General features: G+C 40.2%; 1 protein-coding gene across 2 annotated transcripts in view; it reads left to right on the top strand.

Moving 5' to 3' along the window:
• Positions 1-25,409, top strand: part of HACD2 (3-hydroxyacyl-CoA dehydratase 2) — a 92,137-nt gene that overhangs the window by 51,051 nt on the left and 15,677 nt on the right. Inside the window, exons 4-6 of one of the 2 annotated variants that reach the window (XM_042232294.2) lie at positions 10,368-10,456; positions 11,588-11,628; positions 14,499-14,568. In XM_042232294.2, coding sequence (XP_042088228.1) covers positions 10,368-10,456; positions 11,588-11,628; positions 14,499-14,568 — 200 coding nt within the window. The remainder of the gene's footprint in view (positions 1-10,367; positions 10,457-11,587; positions 11,629-14,498; positions 14,569-25,409) is intronic. The other variant, XM_027956481.3, reaches the window with a different exon arrangement.

The raw sequence follows: 25,409 nt of genomic DNA, 5'->3' as shown, positions 1-25,409 counted from the left end.
TCAGATGGTAAAGTGGCTGCCTACAATGCGGGAGACCTGGGTTTAGTCCCTGGGTTGGGAAGATCTCCTGGAGAAGGAAACTGCAACCCACTCCAGTATTCTTGCCTGGAGAATCCCATGGACAGAGGAGCCTGGCGGGCTACAGTCCATGGGGTCACAGAGAGTCGGAGACAACAGAAGCGACTTAGCGCAGCACCGCACAGCACCCTCTGCTCTATGACCATAACTGCCGTAATTGTTTAGTTTTAATGTTATATGTGAATGGAGTCGTTGCCTACAGTGGACCCCTTTCCCGTGACTTTCCTACTCCTGAGTTCTTTATTTTGACTTATGTCTAGTTTGTCTGACTGACGCTGTGTGTTTCTCAGGGTCAGTCCCACAGGCATTATGTGACAAATTCTTACAGATTTAGTGGTGCCTACCTTTTGCCAGTGACATCTCGGCTGGGTCTCATGTTCTTGAACATACTTTCTTTTCCTCAGACCTTTGTATTAATAGTGTTGCGTCATCGTTTTTTGACATTGAATGTTGCTGTGGAGAAATCTGAAGCCAGGCTTATTTTCTTGCCACTTTGTAGGTAACTTTTTTTTTTTCTCCTTGGATCCCAGAAGTATTATTTTTGTAGTCAAGAAAGTTCTCGGTTTTACGTGTTCACTGTTCTTTCAGTATAAATGTAGCTCTTTCGTTTCTTGGACTACACCCTTAAATGCGTTTTCTGCCCTGTTGTTGGTCTCTCTACTTTGAGGACAGCAATTATCCTGTGTTGGATTGTCTGTATCTTCTGAAATTATCATCTTCCTTCCAGTTGCTTACATCTTTGACTTTTCTCCTAAATTCAAGGCTTGGTTTATTTTTGTAATTTAATGTTTTTGGCTTAAATTAGCACCTGTTTATTAGCTCTTAGGTCAGAAGTTCGGTGGGCTCAGGTGTGTTTTTGGTTTGGAAGTGGAAGTGTTAGTCGTTCAGTCACGTCCAACGTTTTGTGACCCCATGGACTCACCTGCTAGGCTCCTCTCTCCAGGCAAGAATACTAGAGTAGGTTGCCATTTCCTTCTCCAGGGAATCTTCCCAACCCGGGGATCAAACCTGGGTCTCCTGCATTGCACGCAGATTCTTTATCATCTGAACCACCAGAGTGTTTTCTGCTTAGTATTTCACAAAGCCAAAATCAAGGTATCAGCTGGGCTGGATTCTTATCTAGAGACTCTAGGGGAAAATCTGCTTCTAAGCTTGTTGGCAGATTTCAGTTCCTTGTGGTTACAGTGCTAAGATCCAATTTCCTTTCTGGTTATTGTCCTTAGGTTGCTCCTAGCAATTGGATGGTGCTCTCCAGTCTTTGCACATGGCCTGTCCATCTTCATAGCCAGCAGTGGTGCCTCAGATCCTTCTTGTGCTTCAGATCTGTCTGACTTCTCCTCCTGCCAACAATGCATGCTCTATTTTACTTGCATTATGTTCATCTGATTGCTGTGCCTTTTGTCTTGTGAGCAGCTCTGTCCAGGCATTTTCTTTGCTCTGATATAAATGTTACTGAATCCGCCCTGACTGCATTTCCACAATATTTAAGATTCAGTTGTTTTTCCCTCAGAGCTACAGTTCAAGGATGGACATTTTCCTGATTTATGTATTTTTCTACACGCTGAGGGTATGGGGGTCGGGCTTGAGAGTGTATGGATATTAAAACATAAAGCCTTAATAATTAAAACTGTATGCATGTACTGGTATAGAAAGATCTTGAGGACTTTTTTTTCTTATCTGTTCATTGGAGTGTAATTGCTTTACAGTGTTTTGTTAGTTTCTGCTGTACCGCATCATGAGTAAGCCATGTATTTACATATATTCCCTCCGTCTCCAACCTGCTTCCACCCTACCCCATCCTGCCCATCTAGGCCATCACAAAGCACCTAGCTAAGCTCCACGTGCTATCCAGCAGCTTCCCACTAGCTGTGTTTCACACATGATAGTGTATATATGTGAAGACTGCCATTGTGGAAACAATTGGAAGTGTGTGCATAAATGTATCTTTACACATTGACTCACATATTTGCTATTGATTACCTAAACTGTATCTCTGGAGTGATAGACAAAGCTTAACTGGAAGGGCACCTGAGTGGTGGTAGGATGGATTTGAGAGGGAGGCTTTTCTCTGTGTATCTTTTTATACTTTAAAAGTTTTGAACAAGATGAACGAATTACTTATTTAAAAACACATGAGCTCTTTCTTCTCTTCTGAGACTTAATTGCTCCATCCTGAAATTCCTCAACCCTGTAAAAAAATATATCCTGTCCCCACAGGGGACTTTGCACTAGTCTTCCAACTCTGTGGGGGATCTAAAGGCTTAGCATCAATGAGGTGGCTCCCAGTTAGTCATTTCCCCGCCACTTTCCAGCCTCCGTGTCTGTCACACTCCAGTCAGAAATTTGTGTTTCTCTCCAAATCTAGGCCTGTTAGTGGAAATTCTTGCAATTTTTTGGATTCACCAGTATCACTTTTGGGGGTTGAGGACAGAGTAGGAGGTATGCAATAATCCCTTCTTTCTTGGCTAGCACTTTTTAAAATGTGTGACATAACGTTTTACCCGATTCCTTTCTGGTTGCTGCTAGCCATTTTTGTTGTTGTTATTTAATGTTCATTATGTTTAGTTCAGTGGATTTGGAATTTGGGTAGGGAGATTCTGATTTCAGTTTCCACACTTAATTTAATTGCTGGCACCAGCCTTGTGTCTCCTGTCTTTCTTTGGTAGTGGGCTCCACCTGAACACTGCCCTGCTCTGCTCCTGGCCTGTGTTGCCTTTCCTGTACTTAACTTTCATCCTCATCTTGGTCATGCGTAGCTAGTCTCCCAGTCCCACTAACCTGGCCCATGTGAGGGGTGCATCAGGCAGGAAGGATTTCTCAGTGCTACTCAGCTTCGCAGGGCTCAGGTGGTTGGAGCATCCTTATAGAACCCTGGTTCAGGAGAAATGAGAAGCTGATGGCCAGATCCCCTTTATACAGCTTTTGCTCAACACATGCATGCACAAGTGCCTATGTTTCTTTTATCTGCCAGTGTTTTGCTTTAAAAGTTCATCACCCTTTCAACATAAATTCTCATAATTATTTCTCAATTTATAACCTCGCTTTGCCAAATATTTGCAGTGCTGACAGAGATATCTTTCTGAAACTGAGAAGCAGTCATGCCATTTTCCTGTTTACAAATGTTTTTCTAGCTCCACATCAACTTCGGGGAAAATGTGCTAAAAATAAAAGCTATTCCAAAGTAAATCAGTTATAGTCTGAGAGTGTAAGTTCATGGGAGCAGGGACTTTTCCTTCTCTGTTGTACCCCCAGCATGAAGAACAGTACAGAGTAGGTGCTCCAAAAATATTTGCTGAATTAAGTGATAGGTTCCTCTCAATACTTCTGTCCAATAGATAAATCTCATGGACCGAAGAACCTGGCTGACTACAGTCCATGGGATCGCAAAAAGAGTCAGTTTAGCTACTAAACCACCCAACAATACATACCTAGTAATCATTTTGAATGAATTTTGATCTAGTAATAGCTTACTGATCAGGTTGCAGAATCTCTCTTTGTCATTTGGAAACAGCCAGTTGAAGCAATCATCAACAGCAAAAGTGTGCAGTGTGGGTAGTTTTGATATGCTGTGTTAAAGAACACTGTGTTCGAATAAAGGGTAATGGTAGAACAGATACAATCACAGTGGGATTGACTGTTAGAAGTCTAGAAGAGATCTGCTGTCATGAGGGTCAGAAGTGCAGTATACTGGGTGACTGGTTGAGGGAGGGTCTATGCTGTAGAAACTAAGTAAAGTGAGAGTTGGTATAGATGGCATCACTTGGAAAAATTCCAGGTGCCTAAATAGCCAGATTCTCTGGAACAGGAATGTAGGAGCACCTGCAGGCAAAGCCAAAAACATCTCTGCATCTGTGTCAAATTAGCATTGATCGGCTTTTCATTCCCTAACTTACTCAAATTTAAATTTACTGCTGAGGCAGTGCTAAAGCAGGCACGCTTCCATGCTGCTGGTAGGAGTGTATATTGATACAAACTTTTTGGAAAGCAGTTTGGTGGTATATTTCAAGAGCTTTAAAGGCATTCATGCCATTTGACCTAGTAGTTACACTTCTGGGAACTGTCCCAAGGAAATAATCCTTTTTTTTTTTTTTTTTTAAAGAAGGATCTAAGCCTCAAAAAAATTTTAAGTGTTATTTTTAATACTTAATTACTTCACTTATAGTATCAAGAAATTGGAACAATATAAATGTCTCACAGAAGAAGAGACAAATATAGTCTACTCAAAGGGATATTATGACTCAAGTTAAAATATTTTTAATATGTTGTAAGATAGAAAATTTCTTAAAATGTTGAATGAGAAAAGCAAGCCACAAAGAGTATAAACAATAGAAGTTGAACTGTATTTAAAAACAGAAGAAAAGACTGGTGGGAAATGTACCAAAAAAGTAAATCTTTATTTTTGGTCACCCAAATTTACTTGCTTTCCTTAGAAAGCAATCAAATAATTCTTGTTTAGCACTTTTGAAAGGGAAACATATAAATAACCATGTTTCCTAGGAAAGGGAGCTTTGTAGTAGAGAAGGGGTAATTAATAAAGCCATACATAGTTGAATGGTGATATTCATCTCCAGATCTCCCAAACACGTGTTTAAAATCACACTTACAAAGCATTCTAATTTTTACAGCAAAAAATGCACCCCTAGATGAGGGTCTCTAAAATCCTAGTCATTCAGTTATTACAAAGGCTGTGTGTATATTACAAGTGAATAAATTGACATTTTGGTTTGTTAGCTAGTCTCGTGTGAATTTGATTAATGAGTTGGTTTTTCCCAAGAGCCTAATTCTTGCTCTTAAGTGACATAAAATCAGATTTTTGAGCTTGGAAGTCTGAGGTCCAGATCCTGGACTTTTTTGATCCCCAACCAAATATAGCAGCAGCCCCAGAGTACTGCTCAAACCATTAGCCGTCTAGCCCGTTGTTTCAGTGATAAAAGAGCAGAAATTAAAGGAAAAAAATATGAATTTTTACGTGATGAGCTGGTCTATGAGCTAAAAAAAAAGCTAGAAAGAGTGGTGGTCTTTCCTTAAGTGGCGAGTACTTGATAACTCATTTAAGAAAACTTTCGATTGTCAATCTTTTTTAGTTTTTCTTATTGGAATTGTGATCTGGCTAAGTATATTCACTTAATGTTTGACTTACTAATTAGCTTCTTTAGCAGTATTACATGTTATACCATCAGGCTCTATATTTCATTCGTGCGTTTAAATAAAAGGTTTATTCACATACCATTCGATTCATTCATTTAGAGTGTACAGTTTTAGAACATAATCAATTTTAGAACATTTTCATTACCCTAAGACAAAACTGTGTACCTACTGACAATTACTTTCCATTTTCTTCCTAACCTCCCAGGCCTAGGTCACTACTAATTTCCTTTCTGTCTCTATAATTTTGCCTACTCTGGATATTTCATCTTAATTGAATTATATAATATGTGTTTGCCAGGGTCCAGCCCCGGTGGATCCAGGGAATTCGAAGGGTGGACGGCGTTGGCGTGGAAAGACTTGTTTATTTATTAATATAAGATTAGATTAAGAAACTGTAGTGTAGTAGGGAGATTAAGCGGAGAAAGAGGGCTGAATAGCTTGGTTTACGTGGAAGACCAATAAAATTCCAGATAAGGAATTTGCACCATCTACGTTGGGCCACCGGCGCCCGCTTGAATATCTAAGGGTGCCTCACCTTAGGCTCCCTTTCGCGGGGGTCTTAACAGCCAGGGCAAGTAAGTAGACTTGGCGAGCCTCCACGCCCCAGGTGGAGATTCAGCCTGAAATTAAAGTAAAAAGCGGAGGGAGGGAAAGAGAGAGAAGAGAGAAAGAGAGAGACACAGGGGGAGCCAGATTCCCAAGAAACCAGGCCGAGAGACTAGTCCGAGAAACTGGTCCCATCCTTTATTGTTCAGAAGGCCTTTTATACTTTTGATAAAACATGGAGATCAATGGGTAACACAAAATTATGTAGCGTTCGCAGCCCAGACTCTTTCTGCATATCATTTTGTATACAAGAGGTCTCAGGTGATTTATATTATCTTCTGGCCAAGAGGCTTGTTAACACTTTTGGCTCTCTTCCTTAATGAATATTTCGTTTCCCCTAACTGTTTTTCTTTAATCTGCATTTCCTTAAAGCGCTAAAGTTACATCCCTATAGAACAAAGGCGCAGTGGGTTATAACAAAGAAGGTACTTAACTCAAAGATCTAATGTTGCTAATACCAGGTCTACTACTTGTTTTCTATATACCAACTATATCTACTAATAAAGGATATGAAAATTTGGCAGCAAGTATTGACTGAACAAATGAAACTTTTAATCAGTCCTATTCTAATGACTTTGACTCCTCGGAAGCCCCTACATTCCTAGGATGTTTTAAGCTTCCTGTGCCTCCTGCGGTCAGGAGGCCTCAAACAATCACACGCGCAGTTGTACGAGTCCTGCAGGCAGGCTAAAAAGCCATCAGAGGGGTTTTTGGATTGAAACACTTTCAAATGCAGAAGACTAAAGCCCTGAATTGACTTTTTCCAGAGAATGTCAGAAGAGCGGAAAAGCAGAGCACAAAAACCGGCAGATTTTTGTTGGGGTACATGCTTAGGAATTTCCAGAGGGGCCCCTGAAGTCTGAGCACGCCTTGCGTATGTCAGCTTCCTTCCTCATGACCTTGTCACGGGCGGGATTCCTCACACTGGCTTCCGGCACGTGTTCTTTTGTAACTGGCTTCTTCACTCAGCATCGTGTTTTAAGGTTCATTAATATTGTAGCATGTATCATTACTTCATTTCTTTTCTCTATTACTTTCTATTTTATTTCTAATGTCCCATTGTATGGCTATGCCACATTTTATTTATCCCTTCATCTGTTGATGGACATTTTTAACATTTCTACTTTGGGGCTAGTATGCTGCTGCTGCTGCTACTAAGTCGCTTCAGTCATGTCCGACTCTGTGCAACCCAGTAGACGGCAGCCCATGAGGCTCCCCTGTCCCTGGGATTCTCCAGGCAAGAACATTGGAGTGGGTTGCCATTTCCTTCTCCAATGCATGAAAGTGAAAAGTGAAAATGAAGTCACTCAGTCGTGTCTGACTCTTAGCGACCCCATGGACTGCGGCCCACTGAGATCATCCGTCCATGGGATTCTCCAGGCAAGAGTGCTGAAGTGGGGTGCCATTGCCCTCTCCATGGGGCTATAAACATTTGTATAAAAGTTTTCGTGTGGGCATATATATATATATATATATAGATAGATAGATAGATAGATGCTTTTGAACTGTGGTGTTGGAGAAGACTCTTGAGAGTCCCTTGGACTGTAAGGAGATCCATCCAGTCCATTCTAAATGAGATCAGTCCTGGGTGTTCATTGGAAGGACTGATGCTAAAGCTGAAACTCCAATACTTTGGCCACCTCGTGTGAAAAGTTGACTCATTGGAAAAGACTCTGATGCTGGGAGGGATTGGGGGCAGGAGGAGAAGGGGACGACAGAGGATGAGATGGCTGGATGGCATCACCGACAATGGACATGAGTTTGAGTAAACCCCGGGAGTTGGTGATGGACAGGGAGGCCTGGCGTGCTGCGATTCATGGGGTCGCAGAGAGTCGGACACGACTGAGTGACTGAACTGAACTGATAAATGTTCTCATTTCTCTTGGGTGTATATATTCTAAGAGTGAAATTTCTGGGTCATAGGATAATTTTGTATTTAACATTTTGAGGCAGACTGTTTTCCATAGTGGCTGCACTATTTTCTAATCCCGTCAGCAGTGTATGAGGGTTCCAGCTTCACATCCTCACCAGTACTTGTTATTATGTTGTTGTTGTCGTTCAGTTGCTAAGTCAGGTCTGACTCTTTGTAAGCCCATGGATTGTAGCACACCGGGCTCCTGTGTCTTCCAGTATCCCACGGAGTTTGCTCAAATTTGTGTCCATTGAGTCAGTGATGCTGTGTAACCATCTTATCATCTGCCGCCCCCATCTCCTTTTGCCTTCAATCTTTCCCAGCATTAGGGTCTTTTCCAGTGAGTCTACTCTTCAAATCAGGTGGCCAAAGTATTGGAGTTTCAGCTTTTACAACAGTCCTTCCAATGAATATTCAGGGTTGATTTCCTTTAAGATTGACTGGTTTGATTTTGTTATTGTATGTCTTTTTAATGGTAGCCCTCCAAGTGGATGTGAAGTGTATCTATCTCATTATGACTTTAATTTTCGTTTCTCTAATGATGTTGAGCACCTCTTCATGTGCTTATTGACCATTTGCATATTTTCTTTGGAAAAATGTCCACTCAAATCCTTTGCTCACTTTTAAATTGGATTTTCTTTTATTATTGAATTATAAGAGCTTTTATATATTTTACATATAAGTTCCAGATTATATATATATTTATAGATACTTTCTCCTGTGGGTTTTCTTTTCACTGTCTTAATGTCCTTTGAGACACAGTAAGTTTTTAGTTTTGATAAAGCCCAATATTATTTCTTGTGCTTTTGTTTTCATATCTGATCAACCATTGCCTAATCCAGAATCACAGAAATTTACATCTATGTTTTCTTCAAAGAGTTATTTTACCTCTTACGTTTAGATCTTTGATCCATCTGGAGTGATTTTTTGTATTTGGTCTAAGAAAGTGTCTCAGCTCCATTCTTTAGATATTCAGTTATCCCAGAACCATTTGTTGAAAAGACAAATATTTTTCCATTGATTTGTCTTGGCACTCTTGTTGAAAAATCAAGTGACTATGAATGTGAGGGTTTACTTCCAGACTCGGTTCTATTCCATATATTTATATGTCCATATGTTTATATTTTTGTATTCATTCTGTTTCCCTGGAGAAGGAAATGGCACTCCATTATTCCCCATCCCAATATTCTTGCCTGGGAAATCCCATGGACAGAGGAGCCTGGCGGACTGTAGTCCATGGGGGTCACAAAGAGTTGGACACAACTGAGTGACTAACTTTCATTCATTCTATAAAGGTTTATTGAGCATCTTTATATGCCAGCATTGTGCTTGACATGTCCATTTTACTTGCTTTTGAAAACCAAACCATACCTCTTCAAAGCCCAGATCTTTAAAACTCATTCTAATAGGATGTAGCATATCTTTTTCTTAATGAGATATAAAATAATTTTCTTTCGTAGCCAAACCTATAGAGGTAATTTTAGCTTCATATGATTGTACATGGTCTTTTGGCAAGTTGTAGTTTGTCCAGCTATATAAATGTCCAGAAGTCTGAGTGATTTTAGAGGGCTTAGAAGAATGAAAATTGATCAGGGATAGTCCACTGAATGTATTGAAGATGAGGTTAGTTTTAAAGTGAATTAAGAATTTACTACCTGTAATAAGGGGTTCCTGGCAAGTGTGGAGTTGCCCACATGCAACTTGACAGGTCTGGGAAGTTGGTAAGTCTAGTTACTGACAGCAATATGACCAGAGAGAAATGGTGGCGAGGTTACTGGACTGGATACCCATAGTTCTGCTTCCAGATTTGATTTTTATAGCAGTTCCTTGCCAATGTGGAGTTATAGAGAGGAGAATATTTTTAGATAATGAATTATTACTCAGTTTAAGATGAATTAAAGGAGGGAAGATTTTTATACAATGGTGGTGGCTGGTCTCTAGATATGGACTGTGGTTGTAGGAATGGAAGGGAGAAAGCCAAAGAAATGTAAACTTAGCAGAACTTGATAATTATCGAAAATAACTAAAGATGATTCTAGCATTATAACTTGAGGACATTGGAAAGATAATTGTACCAGTGCTTACCCTAATGAATAAGGTGAGAAAAAATGGTATATAAACTTTGAGTTTGTCTACTTGTTGGCAAAATATAAAAGATGCCAAGCTAACTGTTGGTGTATCATATCCAGTCTGAAAGCAAGGAGCTTTCAACATTCTGTTGACACAAACAGTTGATTTTCCTTTCCATAGTTGCCTGTTCATTTCTGAAACCCATATTGTAAAATGAGCTCTCAATGTCTAATTTTAAGCATTAAGCAATGGTTTTATTTTCTCTGCCTATAAAAGTGTTAAAAAATACTGTACTTTGTCAGTGACTTTGAAAGACCTAGGAAAGTTACCTAGATTCCATGGTTTGCAATTACCATTAATAATATTATTGTTTTGAGGGAGGAAAAAGTTTTAATATTGACTACACTGAAAAACATAGTCTATATAGCAATGTAGATAAATTTCAGCTGCTCATGATGGCTTTAAACATTAAAATTTGGATGTTTTAGGAAATCTGTTACATTTTGAAACTCAGTACAATACATTTATTTACCCATCCTAAATTTTCTTTCAGGAATTGTTCCATCTTCTGTTGTCCTGACTTCTTTCCAGGTGATGTCAAGAGTTTTTCTAATATGGGCAGTAACACATAGTGTCAAAGAGGTAAGCATTTAAATAGACAAAAATAAAATAATATTAGCATTAACAAACTTTAGTCAACTTTTCTTTCTTTGTGTATTATCTTTGTGATGATACACAACATGTGTATTATCGCTAAAGATGGAACTCCACATCATATCAATATAGCCCAAATAAAATTCACTTGTACTATAGGAATTCGGTTACTTGTGGGAAACATACCCCAAATATACAGAGTTGAAAAAAGGAGACCAATTACACGAAGTCCTGAAGTCTCAGTTCCCTTGGAGATTTGGCTGGTGTGGCTATGGTCTGCACCTCAGTTATATTTTTCTGGTTTCTTGTTTGAATTCAGCACCATAAACTCTGGACAGCTACATCTTTGTAGTGGGACTGTTGGGGAAGTGAGGGACATAAATTCATTCCCAGTCCAGTCTTTGTCGGACCAGGGTAAAGTAACAAACTTGTTCCTACCCAGTCCACTTGCATTAATGGAATTCCCACGTGTGCTGAGTCTAGTGGTTCAGGGAGATGAGTGCTCTTCTGAGGGTCTGAGGCGGATGCCCAGGCAGGCCAGCTTCTTATAAGAACTGGAGGGAGGAAACCATCATCACCATGGCTATAAATCCACAGCTATCTTTCATTGTCTGGTATCGGAGAAGGGAATTGTGTCCTAGTATGTTTTTCGCTTTTTAACAGTCCACTACTGTTAATGTCACCATGAGGCAGAGTACTGGTACCCACCAAGAAGATTCAGTTTTCAGTTTTCCAATCCCAGTAGCTTACCACCAGCATTATGGGGTACTTTAGCCTCATGGTATGTGCTTATCTATTAGCATTATCCTGGTGTTTTCTTTGTCTTCTATTACTCTGAAAGCCCTGTCAAAACACTTGGTTTTTCAGGATTTATTTAGACAGTTTCGTTTGTTTTTTAACTAGTGATTGTTTTTAACTTTTTATTGGCATGTGGTTTATGCATAAAGAAAAATGCACATAGTTAAGTTTTTAATGAAAATTGACTAAGCTAAGTTGTTCTTGTTACAGATCCACAGAATTTTTCTTTTAAGTTCATTCACTCCTTGAAGATGTTTGTTTACGCTTTCTGTGTAGGAAGGATGTAAAACAATCTCATACTTTTACATAATCACTTTTTAGAGTGGCCACATTTCTTTAAAAAAAGAAAAGGTCAAAAATAGGCAAGTAAATCCTATCGTGGCATATTGCCCCTTGTTGTCATTCTTAGTTGTTTCTGGAGTAAGGAAAAGTTAGTCTCTTCATTGGTTTCAAAGTCCTTTCTATAAATCATAATAACCTGTATTTCTTCCTTCTTTCCTTTCTGTTTAACCAGCAACTCATAGTTTTAACTTCCCAATAGTCTTAAGTGACCTAAACTTTCTTCCTAATAGTAACTCATTTATATTCTTAAACAAGTAATTATGTACTTCTAATAATTAAATGTTAGTTACATGAAGATAGAGTGTTATCAACTGTGGAGTGTTTATAATCAGCCAAGAGAGTCAGATACTAGGTGTCCAGGAGCTAATGCTCCAGCTGATGGATTATTCATGGCCTCTGCTTCTCCTCTCTTCTGCTTCAGTAACCACTCCTCTGCTTATTAGCACTTCTGGCAAAGAGTGTAGACAAGTAAATAAAAAATGCTTACAATTCAAGTTAAGCGGTTGTTACCATACTGCTGTTACCAACATTTCCTAGAATTTTCTGGGTGGAGCAATAAGACAGCTTGGCTTAAAAAGCTATTAAGTGTCTCTGTGGATTATAGGTATGCGGACCTGGCCATTGCCCTTAGTAATCGCCCACCTGACAGGTGCACAGACTTGCCATGTAACAGATGGTTTCACATGTAGTGTCAGCACAGTTATTTCAGTTACATGCTTGGTATGTTTGCATAGTCAAAATTGTTCCTCTGCAGCCAATGTTACCCAATTTTACTATCATTAACATATTATTTTCTTAGGAATGTAGTAAATCTCACTGTCTTTCTGTCATCTCTTCCGTTTTCTTCTTTTCATATATACCCTATTGACTGACTTACTCCTTTCTCACATAAATAGGATTCATTGTTTCTACTGCTCCATGATCACACTTCTTGTCTTTTCTTTGAAAAGAACCCATTCGTTGTTTTGTTTATGGCAGTAGATTCCCTCTTGACTCACCCCAGGTTGCTGATAGGTAGCCTGAAAACCTGTTAGTGTGGCATTTCAGAGGCCAGTTTGCTGTCTGTCACCTGCTCCTGACCCCCCTTCTCTTAGCAAAGGCTATTTTTTCTGCTGTCAAGTTTCATGTTAGCTATAATTTAGTTTTTCCTATACAACGTTATATATGGCTTCCCTGTTAAATGTCCATTCTTCTCTTTACTGAAACATCTTTTAAATATCATTATTTTCCTTATATTCAGCTTTGTTTATTTTTAATGGTGAGAACCACATAACTAATCACTAAATTCCCAATAACTAATGCATAGGGAAATTGATCCCAGAAATAACTGCTTAATAAAATATATCTCACTTTATCATATTAATGTTCAAATTATTTTCACAGTACTTTGCTTTCATCCTCAGTTTCTTTTCTTACATCACATGTCCTCTAAAGTGGACACGCATGCTTCTTTCTCATAGCATTACATTTGGGTTTGGACTCTTGCCCCACCCTCTTTGGCCTGCCTATATTTTCTACACTCATTCCCCTTGGTTTCTGTAATTGTACATGATGTAGTAAGGTATAGCCTATATACATTTTAGGACTAGATACTACATTTTTCGTATTTGAGGTTGATTTTCTTTCAAGAGGCCCAATAGAACATGCAGTCTTACCTGTCATTTTTATTCTCTGCTGCATGGAACACTAGTCACATAAATGTTGCCAGGTATATCATAGAACTAAAAGATGATCAGATGGTTTTCTTCTCTGATGTATAAGGATCCACCATCACTAGCAGGACTTCTTGATGAGCAGGATATTAAAGATAAAATGTCTCTATGCTCAAAAGCTTTTTCTTGACCTAACATAGCAAATAACCTCCCCACTTCTTCCCTTTTAAAGGGACTTTTTAATGTAAGCAAAGTTAAGCCTCTGATAACACGTTCAGGGTGAGAGAGAGGGTGTGTGGGATACAGGAGGAATCAGAAATTCTAGCTAACCTGTTTTCTTTGCAGTTTTTCCACCCGACCCCCAGAAATGCGCTGGCTTCTTCTGCATTCCTTAGCCGGGACGGCCACTGCTACTGCCACATCAGGCTTCTGTGGGCATTTGTTCCCCTCACCTTCTGTTTGGGTTGGTGTCTTTGTCTGTTCACTCACCTGAAACAAGATTGATGTTTTTCAGAGTGAACTGCAGTGGGGAATGCTACCTTAGGTCCCTTACTATGACCCACCACCCCCACCCCCCATCAAAAACAGAAGTCCACAGGGCACACATTCTTCCTTCTCTAAAAGTAGCTAAGCCAAGCCCCAGATTCCTGGACACACAAGTAGGCCACTGTCCCTTTTCCTGGGCCAACCCTCTTTGAAGAAGCCCCCACATAGCCTCTGCTGAGTTCTCAGTGTGAGATTGCTGTGTTCTTGAGCAGAAGTCCCAGGTTACCGCTGTGAGCAGCAGTTGAATAAGAAGTTGTTGGGCTCTCACTGTGACTTAGCCTAAGTGCAGCGAACACCTTCAACACCTTACTGGGTAGGGTAACTTGTGTAAAATAGAGCTTTGCCCTGGATTGCTGAGCCTTCTCTCCTTTCTTCCTTACCCTTTGCCACCATTAGAGGAAAGGATGTTTTCTCATATTCCTCTGGAATGTCCTGTGAGTTCTCCTGATTTCACCAGTCAGCTGGTTCCCACTTCTTTCTGGCATGCCACTGGGCTTTGTGACACTTAAGTTGCCATCTTTGCTAACTTCTCAGCAAGCTGCGTACAAAAAGTCTGTCATGCATGTTTAAGAAAGTTAGCAACGTCCAGTTCTCTATCATTATGCTGGTTTTTGTTGTTTGTTGCATTACGCTTTACAGAGGGCTTTATTAAAATATAATTATTCACTCTTGATGGTTGTCTCTTGGGGTAGGTTGCAGACTCCACTTAAAACTTGGAAGCTAGAGCGGCAAACAACCGTCTGTCAAATGGCAGAGTTGAAGGTAAACTTCTGAATTAAAAGTCTTCCTCCTGCATCAAAGCTTGCTCTCACCAGTTAGAAATGTGATGTGAACACATTCTTACTTTCATTTGCTAATCATACTTTATCCCGTGTAGAGTTGAAAACACCCATCTCAGTTACGCATTCCAGTGTTCTTGGGCTTCCCTGGTGGCTCAGACAGTGAAGAATCTGCCTGCAGTGCGGGAGATCTGGGTTGGGAGGATCCCCTGGAGGAGGGTATGGCCACCTACTCCAGTTTCTTGCCTGGAGAATCCCCAGGGACGGAGGACCCTGGCAGGCTACAGTCCATGGGGTTGCAAAGAGTCAGACACAACTGAGGGACTAAGTACATCACATCTCAGACGCAGAAGCACCTTTCCTCTTCAGCAGTTCTGTCATACCACATGCATATTGAAATATGGTTCTCTAATCAAATGGTTTATACATGAAATATACAAATAATTGCAGCCCCTGGGTGCTTGTCTGCAACACTTTGCCAATGTGCTTCTCTGCTTCTTTAGTGCTCATTTTAGGGTTTCTGATATATCCCTCCAGTTAATGGACCTTTCTTCTTGAAAGTTCCAAGACTATTTTTCATACTGGCATATGGACTATCTGGAACAGAATTTCCTGGAAAGCTTCTTAGAAATGCACCTTCCAGGTCCCACCCCATATTTGATACAGAATTTTGAGGAGTGGAGACAGAGAACCATCACTGTTATTAAGCTCCTTGAATAATTTGATGAGATCTAAGATTTGAGAAATGCTCTAAGATACTGTAATGTGCTGTAATTTTTATTCAACTTTCCTTTTTCTTGATTTTACTTCCTATCTCTGCTTAGTTTCCTGTTCAGTTCAGTTCAGTTCAGTCACTCAGTTGTGTCCGACTCTTTGCGACCCCATGAATTGCAGCACACCAGGCCTCCCTGTCCATCACCAACTCCCGGAGTTCACCCAAACTCATGTCCATTGAGTCGGTGATGCCATCTAGCCATCTCATCCTCTGTCGTCCCCTTCTCCTCCTGCCCTCAATCCCTCCCAGCATCAGAGTCTTTTCCAAAATGAGTCAACTCTTTGCATGAGGTGGCCAAAGTATTAGAGTTTCAGCTTTGGCATCAGTCCTTCCAAAGAACACCCAGGACTGATCTCCTTTAGAATGGACTGGTTGGATCTCCTTGCAGTCCAAGGGACTCTCAAGAGTCTTCTCCAACACCACAGTTCAAAAGCATCAATTCTTCGGCACTCAGCTTTCTTCACAGTCCAACTCTCACATCCATACATAACTACTGGAAAAACCACAGCCTTGACTAGACAGACCTTTGTTGGCAAAGTAATGTCTCTGCTTTTCAATATGCTATCTAGGTTGGTCATAACTTTCCTTCCAAGGAGTGTCTTAATTTCATGGCTGCAGTCACCATCTGCAGTGATTTTGGAGCCCCTCAAAATAAAGTCTGTCACTGTTTCCACTGTTTCCCTATCTATTTCCCATGAAGTCATGGGACAAGATGCCATGATCTTAGTTTTCTGAATGTTGTGGTCATACCCTAATAAGCATAATAGAATTTATGATTCTATTCGGTTACACAGATAATTAGGGTATTCTTGTAGGTGATGGAGAGTCTAGGTATGAGCCCTGGGGCTCTTCCATCTCGGGAGTCTGGTTTTCCAGTTGGTATGTCGTTTACATAGATACTGGGCATATAGATCAAAGTCCATAGTCCAGCCCAAGATGGAGCCCTGCTTTCAAGACGGAGCCTGTTCTGTCTGTTTCCTCCTTCAATATCACCTTCCTTGGATAGTTTTTTATTTTCTAGGTAAGTCACACACTGTATTCTAGAACATGGAGGCTGAGCAGTCATATCTTACATGAGGGTTGGTGAGGGTGGACTTCGGCAGGCATGTCCCTTGCGGCTTAGGACAAAGTACTTCAACTTTCCGAGCCTTGTTTTTGTCATCTGTGACAGAGTAATACTAGTATCTGCCCTGCTCATGTCACAGAGTTTTTATGACGATTAAGTGAAAGGACTATATGAAAACAAGGCATCAGCGTTTAGAAATATCAGGGTCTCTGGCTTGCGGTTTTGTTGCCGAGCAGCTTCTGAAACCCTAACATACAGAGTCATCTCACTTCAGAAGGAATGCTGCTTCCTTCAGAGATGTAGCACAGTTTTCCTTGTCTTCTTCCTGTCCTCTTCTTTTTCACTCTGCGGAAGCTGAAAGACTAGGTACGGTGATACCCTGACCCTGCGCGTCTGTTGCTGTTGTGTTGAGTTGTGTCGTGAGTTTCTTTCTCGGCTGGGTTCGCAGTGCACTCTTGCTCTTGGCCCCTCGGTGGCCTCCCTTGTCCGCACGTTTCCTGTCGCTGCAGGTGCTCCTCAGTGTCCGCAGGGGCCATCCGTGAACACGGCCTTTCAGTGGGGAAGGCAGGGTGCCTTCGCACCCCCCTTGTTCAGATGGGGAGCTGAGAGGCTGTCTCTCTAGGGCGCGTTGTGCCATATGCCACTGTCTTCTTCTCGGGGACCTTTTCTCAGTGATGTTCCAGCTCTGCCGACCAAAGACATTGGGATACATTCAGTGTCTTTTGGCCCCCTGAGTGCTGAGTGTCTAAAGTTCTCCACCCTACTCTATCTATTCCCTTACTTTCTATTTTAAATATTTCTGTAGGTGGATTTGCAGCACCTTCACTTTTAAAATTAGCACTTCTCCTAAAGGTAGAAAAATTTCATCATTTGATTGTTAATCAGACACTGTCAGACTTGAGACAACTCCAAGACAGATGTAGCAGTAATTTAATGCCACTTCTGCATCTGTTAATAATGGGCACATAAAGAAAATGTTGCTTTCCTCGTGGCTAAATGGTTCACTCTAACGTTGTGTATGTTTAGCGTAGGTGATCTGAGCAAAATCAGACTGTCTAGTTTTCTCTGAGTGTTTTTCTGTCCCTTTCCAACATTTTCTTGTTGTATAAAAATTTTATTTCAAAATATTGAAAAATATTTAGATCCTTTTGGATTCAGTGTCAGTTCACTTCTGACATCTCATGTTGCATCTTTCTCCCATTGCCTTAGTTCTGTAGCCCCTGGAAAACTCCAGTGGTACTCCTTTGTTCAAAATGTATTATACTTCTTTCTTTGATGATTACGTCAGTTTTGTTTAAAATAAAACATCTTAAGCCATGTAAGCCAGTATTACCACTATACCTTACAAGAACATAGCCCCATTTTTCGATTAAGGATTGATAGGTTCTAGGCTCAACAAAATCAGGAAGTCGGTTTAGTTTGTGTTTAATGTTAGTCTTTTTCTCTTCTGGCCGCTCCTCTTCACCCTTCTCCGTTGGTGACTCTGCCCTACAAACACCCTCACACTTGAAGTTTCTCAGCACTTTCTTTTGCTCTCTTACCCCAACGGCTGTCTCTGACATCCTTCATTCCATTTCTCAGTTCTGGCATGGGGCGGGGGGCAGTTACATCAGACAAATTCCCTGGAAGACTGCATAGTTATCTTCATTTGGGAGGGTGTCACACAGGGCAGGAAGGGCCAGGGCCTGACCTGTCAGCTCCCAATGAAAGTGTCCCACTGTTATGAGGTTCTTCTGGCAGGTCTGGACCCGAAGCCAGACCTGCCTGCCTGCCTAGTCCAGACTTTCCTGCACATGCCCGAGCCCTTCAGGCTGAGCAGTGTTGGCCTCTTCCTTTCCTTCTGCCCCAGAACTTCCAGATTCTTGGTGTCCCCAAGATTCAGTTGGTCTTTTTAAATATTGCGCTAATACCCTTCTACCCCCATTTGGCTGATGTTCTGGGTGTGTCAGTGGTGTCTCCAACTTTCCTCCTAGTTTTGATAAGGAAGTTTCTAACAGAGAAGCTTGTTGTTGGAATTCATCCTCTTCAGGCATAAGGTGTTTTCAAACTATTGGGTAGTATCTTAACATATGTAACTGCTGCTACTTAGCCTGTTTAGAGCCAAATCTGGATGTGTAAAGTCCTGAGATTCACAGAGATGTTTGACTCTTGGCACGGGAAACTCCCATGGAAAGGGAATAAGAGTGAAAAAAGAAAAAAAAAATGTTACCTTTGTTTCCCAAAGAAACAACTGAGATTTACCGTGAGAGCCTCAGTGGCTTCAGCTTTGGTCATATGCTCAGCTTAAGCTGCGGAGTGACTCAGGGAAGGAAGCCTGTTACTTGAGCTATGCTGTCAAGTTGTACTGTCAGTGGAGAGTCACCATTAAGTGAATCCTGACACTAAAACCAGTTTCATCCATGATTTGAGAGTAAAGTGAATTCAGATGTTTATTTCAAGAGAAAAAGGGTAACTTTTTGCTCCTGTATAGTGATAGAAGCATGTTGGTTATGAACATTTTTCTTTTGAATATTTCTTCTATCCTGGGACTGTCCATAGGAATTTTTAGCAGTGAAAAAAATGTTCTGTGCCTATGCTGCTCAACATAGTAGCTCCTAGTTGTGTGTGTGCACATATTGAACCCTTGAAATAACCCCTGAGTGACTAAGGAACTGAATTTTAATGTAATTTAGTTTTAAATAGCCACATGTGACTAGACGCTACTGCATTGGACAGTGTAGCTGTAGTTGTTCAGTGTAATATTATTGGGTTGGCCAGAAAGTTCATTCAAGTTCTTCTGTAACATCTTATGAAAAAACTCAAACTTTTTGGCCAACACAATATTTGCCATTTTCTTTATTTCAGTCAATTAGGTTTTCATATATTTTATCTCATGTGCAAGATTATATGATTTAAAAGAAAAAAACAAGTAGCCACAGGAAATTTATATGACATGCTTGGTATGCTGTGTTCTTTAAATCCAGGAATTCTTTTAGTACTCTAAATTAAATTCTGTTTTCTTTAAACTGTTGTTCAAGGCTAAATTAAACTCATAAAAATCCTGATTGCAGGTGTGGGAAACTCTATGGTATGCTCATCTGTTGCAAAGATAGCAGTTCATTAACTGGTGAGGCAGGAGGCCATGCAGACTCCACCTTTCAGAGACCTGGAGTTTGGCCTTTGCAGTGGAGTCACCATGATACCATGTCCCACGTTTGGCTCTGCTGAAAACCGTTTCACAGACCTTGTCTCTCCTATTTGACTTCAAGGATCCCTTAGAAATACAGTCAACATTATTATCCCTATGAGCTCAAAGATTCTCACCTCACACTGTAAAAGATGATTGGCATGCATCGTGAGCATTGCTAAAGTATATCAGCAGAGTCAAGGAAAGTTAAAAATTATTAGTGATAAACTGCTTTTAAATAGGTGTGCTCCATGGTACAGTAAGTGGAATTTTTAAAGCATTGATTAATATTCATTTGAAAACTTTTAATATGTAGGAGGAGGAACTGTCTCATAAATTATCTGCTCCTTTGCCAAAGCGGTCCTTTGTATACTGTTGCTTTTTCAATATAACTATATTTTCAGCATGAATGTGAAATCAGATCATTTAAAAATACATAAATTGACAAGAATACCAGTACATTCAGTCTCTTGGCAGTTGATTTGCACAGTGAATGCAGCAGGTAACTGGTCTTGGTGGGAACCTTGAAGACAGCAGGGGAACCTGAAGAAATCCCCATTCCCCTGCTCCCATGAAGTATCTATGAAGTGTATTTCCATGGTTTCCAGGAGGAGGATTCAATAACCTTTTTTACCTACCCATGTCAAGAAGCCCTGTATAGTCAGGAAGCTCTCATTAAAAGCTGTGATGCATCACAGATAAAATTAAGCATATTACTAAGTCGTCTGCATTTTCCAGAGAATGGAGCCCTTTCAAGTCTGAAGTGAAACCCTGGTGCACTTCGGGAATTTGTAAGACGTGACTTGATATCCACATGTGGATGTGTGTGGAAGCATGCTGAGGGTATGCCTGCATTTGAAAGGGAGGGAGGAGACTAATTATTAGGCTTGATGCATTAAAGACTTTTAACTTATCTTTTCTTTACATTGCCGCCATAAACATTTGTTTTTAACAGGGTGAGTTTTGGTATCTTCTCCCCTTTACTATAGTTTGCTCTGGCAGAAACATGACCAGGATAGCTGGAAACTGAGAACTGTGCCTCTGTTTGGCCTTCTGCATTGGTGCTGCCTTGATAAGCCAAGTTTAAGGAATCTTTCGTTGAGGTCTGTTTCAAAGCAGTATATGTTGAGAGCCTCAAGTATAAACACTAATCAAATTAACCAAGTTTTTAAATATACTAAATACTTTTTTTTAATTTTAGAGTTTTTCAAGTAGTCATGTTACATTTATGTAGCACCTTGCCATCAGGAGCAGAGCTTATCAACTGGTATCAGATGTCTGTCCCCCAGGTGGATGTTAAAAGAAATTTCAAGAAGAATATGATGACTAGAATGTCTATATCATCTCAGAACAAAGCTCACCTCAGCTAGTAATTGGCAAATTGATCTAGTGTTATGTAGTCACTTTTTTTTTTTTTTTAAGAAAAAGGCAGAAATACAGATTTTTTAATGTGAAATCTCTCAACTTAAAAACCTGGCTCAAATACTTTTTAAAGCACTGTACAAATTCAAACAAAACATTTGTGATCCAGGATTATGGGCCATTGTTTTAATATTTGTGTTCCGAGAGATGATACTCAAAGGCTTTGTTTTTATTTTCTGTCTTACATTTTTGCAGTTATTAAACCATCGTAGACCAAAAGAACCATGACATTTCACAGTGTATGTTGCTCATTTCATGTTCTTTTGACCACGTCAGTTACACTTCTGACAGTGATCCATCCTGTCCCCTCTAGAGTGTTGGGTAGGCACACTGGGATGATGCATTTAGAGGTCTGGGGGCAGACTGTGGGGTGACTGCACCAGCTCTCCCCATGAGACCACAGCAACCTATTGCTGGGCATATTGATCTCAGGCTCTCTTGGCAATAGTTAGAGGACTATTGCTTCATAGAATACTTAGTCTGTATTGGATATATATGATCAAGGTGGAACTAATTAATGACTGTTTTCTGATGTAGTCCTTATACTTGAGTTTGGTTGAAGGTAATAACAGTTGCATGAAAACTGTTAATAACATGCTCTTTGAAGCTGAGAGAATCAAACTGAACTTAGGAAGAACATTGGGAAAGGCTAGCAGCTGGTGAGATCCGTAGACATCCCAGATTTGGTACAAGCTAATGCTTTAACGCTTAACAGAAAACACAATGACAAAGCAAAATATTATTTTGGTAATTAAGCCTAAGAGGCAGCCACCAGCCTGTACTGGATCCCAGCAGTGACTAGTATACATAGTAGAAACTTAATAAATATTTGTTGAGTTGAATTTTTCTTTCATGGAATAGAAATAATAACTGCTATTTATGAATGGCTAGCACTTTACTAAGCTCTTGATAGGTTTTTCTAACCTCACGTGAACCCATGCAAAGGCAAATATGTTACCTCAGTTTCCATATGAGGATGTTGAAGCTGGAAAAGGATAAGGACATGCAGCCTGGAAGCCTGGAGGTCTGTTTGGTTCCAGAGTTGCAGTGATTGGAAAATAGGCTAGTTGTAGGAAATTGCCATTCTTTCTTCATATTTCCCGGGAAATGGGCTGACAGATAGTAGCATCAAAGTTGGACTAATGGGAACATTTTAGCATTCAGACCTGCATGTCTGATTTTGTCATAAATGCAGAATTGATCGTGCATTGCCTATTTACTGCATGCTTATACGGGTTTCTCATTGCATGTTCAGAAAAGTTAATTTCATGACCAAGACTTGTTTCAGTAAGCCAAAACATATAACTAGGCCATCATCCATATTAAAGAGTAGTTATTGTGTTGTAATGGAAATAATTTTTAATCAATGCCCCTTGTCATTGTAGGTTAAGAAAATTTTATATAGTTGCATATTTTTCTCTCCTTTAAAAGGGAAGTATATTAATATAACTCACATTTTCTATATAAAAGGAATATTTTTTCTGGTTTGTTTACTGTGTATCCTATCATAGGTTTTTATTTTATTTTTTAATTGAAGGATAATTGCTTTACAGAATTTTGTGGTTTTCTGTCATACATCAACAAGAATGAGCTATAGGTACGCTCTTGTCCCCTCCCTCCCCATCCCACCCTTCCAGAGTGTCATAGAGCTCCTGTTTGAGTTCTGAGTCATACAGCAAATTCCCACTGGCTATCTATTTTACATATAGTATTGCATATTTCCATGTTACTCTCTCCATACATCTCACCTCTGCTTAGTCCCCTCCCCCATAAACATTAAATCATGGATACTTTACACATGTGGTTGCCATGTGAAAAGACCAACACTTATCCAGACATCTTTTTTTTAAACCACCACACGTCAGTATTTATTACATTTCAATTTCTTATCAAGGAGGATATTCCTTTTAAGTAGATAACTAGATGAGTTACATTTTTGTTCAAAAAAACTTAATAAAGTTATGGAAAGCATCAGGATTGTCGTCAGAACTGTCCTGTGCCCCAGCCCAAACCTGCTGACGTTACCCTCAAGGCAGTAGCCCTGTGACCTCACTCTCCCAGGCGCCCAGCCCTCCTCACCCAAGGCTATTCCAGCCAAGGCAGAGAACATGCAGGCCAGGCTGCAGACAGGTCAGCAAATACTTATTCAGTACCTTCTCTGCTCTGGTATCATGCTCAGCACTAGTTTGCATGGAAAAGAGAAACCACAGGTGCCTCCTTCACAGGGCTTGCTCAGGAGCAGAGTCAAGCAGTGCCTTAGAGTAGGGTAACTGACAAGTCAGGAAAGACAGGCTGCTGGCACCACGTGTCACACTCCAGCTGCCCAGCTGAGGGGTACACCAGCCTGGTCTAGCTCCTAAGGAGCTGTTCTAGTCTCCCAGGCCCGCTTGTTCCTCCTCATTGGGTGGTCCTGGAGGTGCAGTGCATTAATACATATAAAGCATTTAGAACAGTGCCTGGCACTTAGTAGGTGCTCAGTAAATGTTAATTACATATTAGCTATAATGTAACCTTATCTTTTCTCAGACTTTCAGTGACAGTTTTTTGTATAACTGTATTGAATTCTTCTCTGTGTCCTGAAGCAGAGATATAATTGACTTTTAAAACAGAGATATAATTGACTGTTCACATAGGAATGAATTCTTTATACTTATTAAAATAGTTTCACAGTTAGCTGGTGAAGATTTATACATAATTACTTTTACCATACTTAAGGGATAATTAGCCCTGCTAATGGGAGTTATCATTATCTTAATCATCATTATTATCCTAATCTAAAGCATTTATTGAAAATCTCGTTTTGCCTTTTAAGTTAGCTAACCCCTTTTTCAAAGGGAGTTTTTGGACCTGCCCTTGGGGTACTTGCAGTGTAAGACTGTAGTAATTTGAATGCCAGTTTAGCCTCAGCATTAAATCTATTGTTCCATCTCAAGTGTGCTTTTATTGATAGTTTTTGTTATAAATGTTCCTACATCTTCTTTTATGGTTATGTAGCCCACCTCCTCCAGCAGATTCAGATTCTTCATATCAAAGGCAATTTATAGAAACCAGGTGATACTGTTTGCTTCTAATTATGTCCCCAAAGTGGTTGCTTACTACTCTGGTGATATTTTAAAATAATTTATTTGGAAATCATTTGAGGTTTACAGAAAGTTTAAATTAGAACAGTACGAAAGACTCTCATGTTTCCTTCATTCAGATTCTCCAGCTATTGACATTTTACTACATTTGTTGCATCACCTACTCCTCTGTATTTGCATATCATTTTTTTTCCTGAACCTTGAGAGCAAGCTGTACATGATGTCCTGTCCCCCCTAAATATTCAAGTGCATGTTTCAGACACTCTCCTACATCACCTGCATACAACCCTCCAATATGGAAGCCAAAACTGATAAAATACTACCGTCCCACCCACAGACTTCACTCAGATTTCACTAACAGTCTAAACAGTGTCCTTTTTTTCCCTTTGTGGATGGCAAGTTTGGCCTTGGAGTACGAGAAATAGAGGAAAACAATAGAATGGGAAACATCAGAGATCTCTTCAAGAAAATTGGAGAGATCAAGGAAACATTTCATGTAAGAATTGGCACAATGAAGGACAGAAATGGTACGGACCTAATAGAAACAGAAGAGGTGGCAAGAATACACAGAAGAACTACGCAAAAAAGGTCTTAATGACCCAGACAGCCACGATGGTATGGTCACTCACCTAGAGCCGGACTTCCTGGAGCATGAAGTCAAGTAGGCCTTAGGAAGCATTACCGTGAACAAAGCTAGTAGACATGATGGAATTCCAGCTGAGCTATTTCAGATCCTAAAAGATGATGCTATTAAAGTGCTATACTCAGTATGTCAGCAAACTTGGAAAACTCAGCAGTGGCCACAGGACTGGGAACAATCAGTTTTCATTCCAATCCCAAAGAAGGGCAATGCCAAAGAATGTTCACACTGCCACACAATTGCACTCATGTCACATGCTAGCAAGGTTATACTCAAAATCCTTCAAGCTAGGCTTTAGCAGTACATGAATTGAGAACTTCCAGATGTACGAGCTGGGTCTCCAAGAGGCAGCAGAACCAGAGATCAAGTTGCCAACATTAACTGGATCATGGAGAAAGCAAGGGAATTTCAGAAAAACATCTGCTTCATTGACTATGTAAAGCCTTTGATTATGTGGATCACAGCAAACTATGGAAAATTTTTAAAGAGATGGGAATACCAGACCACTTTACCTGTCTCCTGAGAATCCTGTATGTGGGTCAAGAAGCAGCAGAAACTTACATGGAATGACTGACTGGTTCAAAATTGGGAAAGGAATATGTCAAGGCTGTATATTGTCACCCTGTTTGTTCAACTTGTATGCAGAGTACATCATGTGAAACACCAAGCTGAATG

The sequence above is a fragment of the Ovis aries genome, chromosome 1, assembly GCF_016772045.2.
Source record: "Ovis aries strain OAR_USU_Benz2616 breed Rambouillet chromosome 1, ARS-UI_Ramb_v3.0, whole genome shotgun sequence".
Lineage (NCBI taxonomy): Eukaryota > Metazoa > Chordata > Mammalia > Artiodactyla > Bovidae > Ovis > Ovis aries.
Note: the sequence above shows the minus strand (reverse complement) of the source record. Positions and strands in the feature narration are given on the sequence as shown.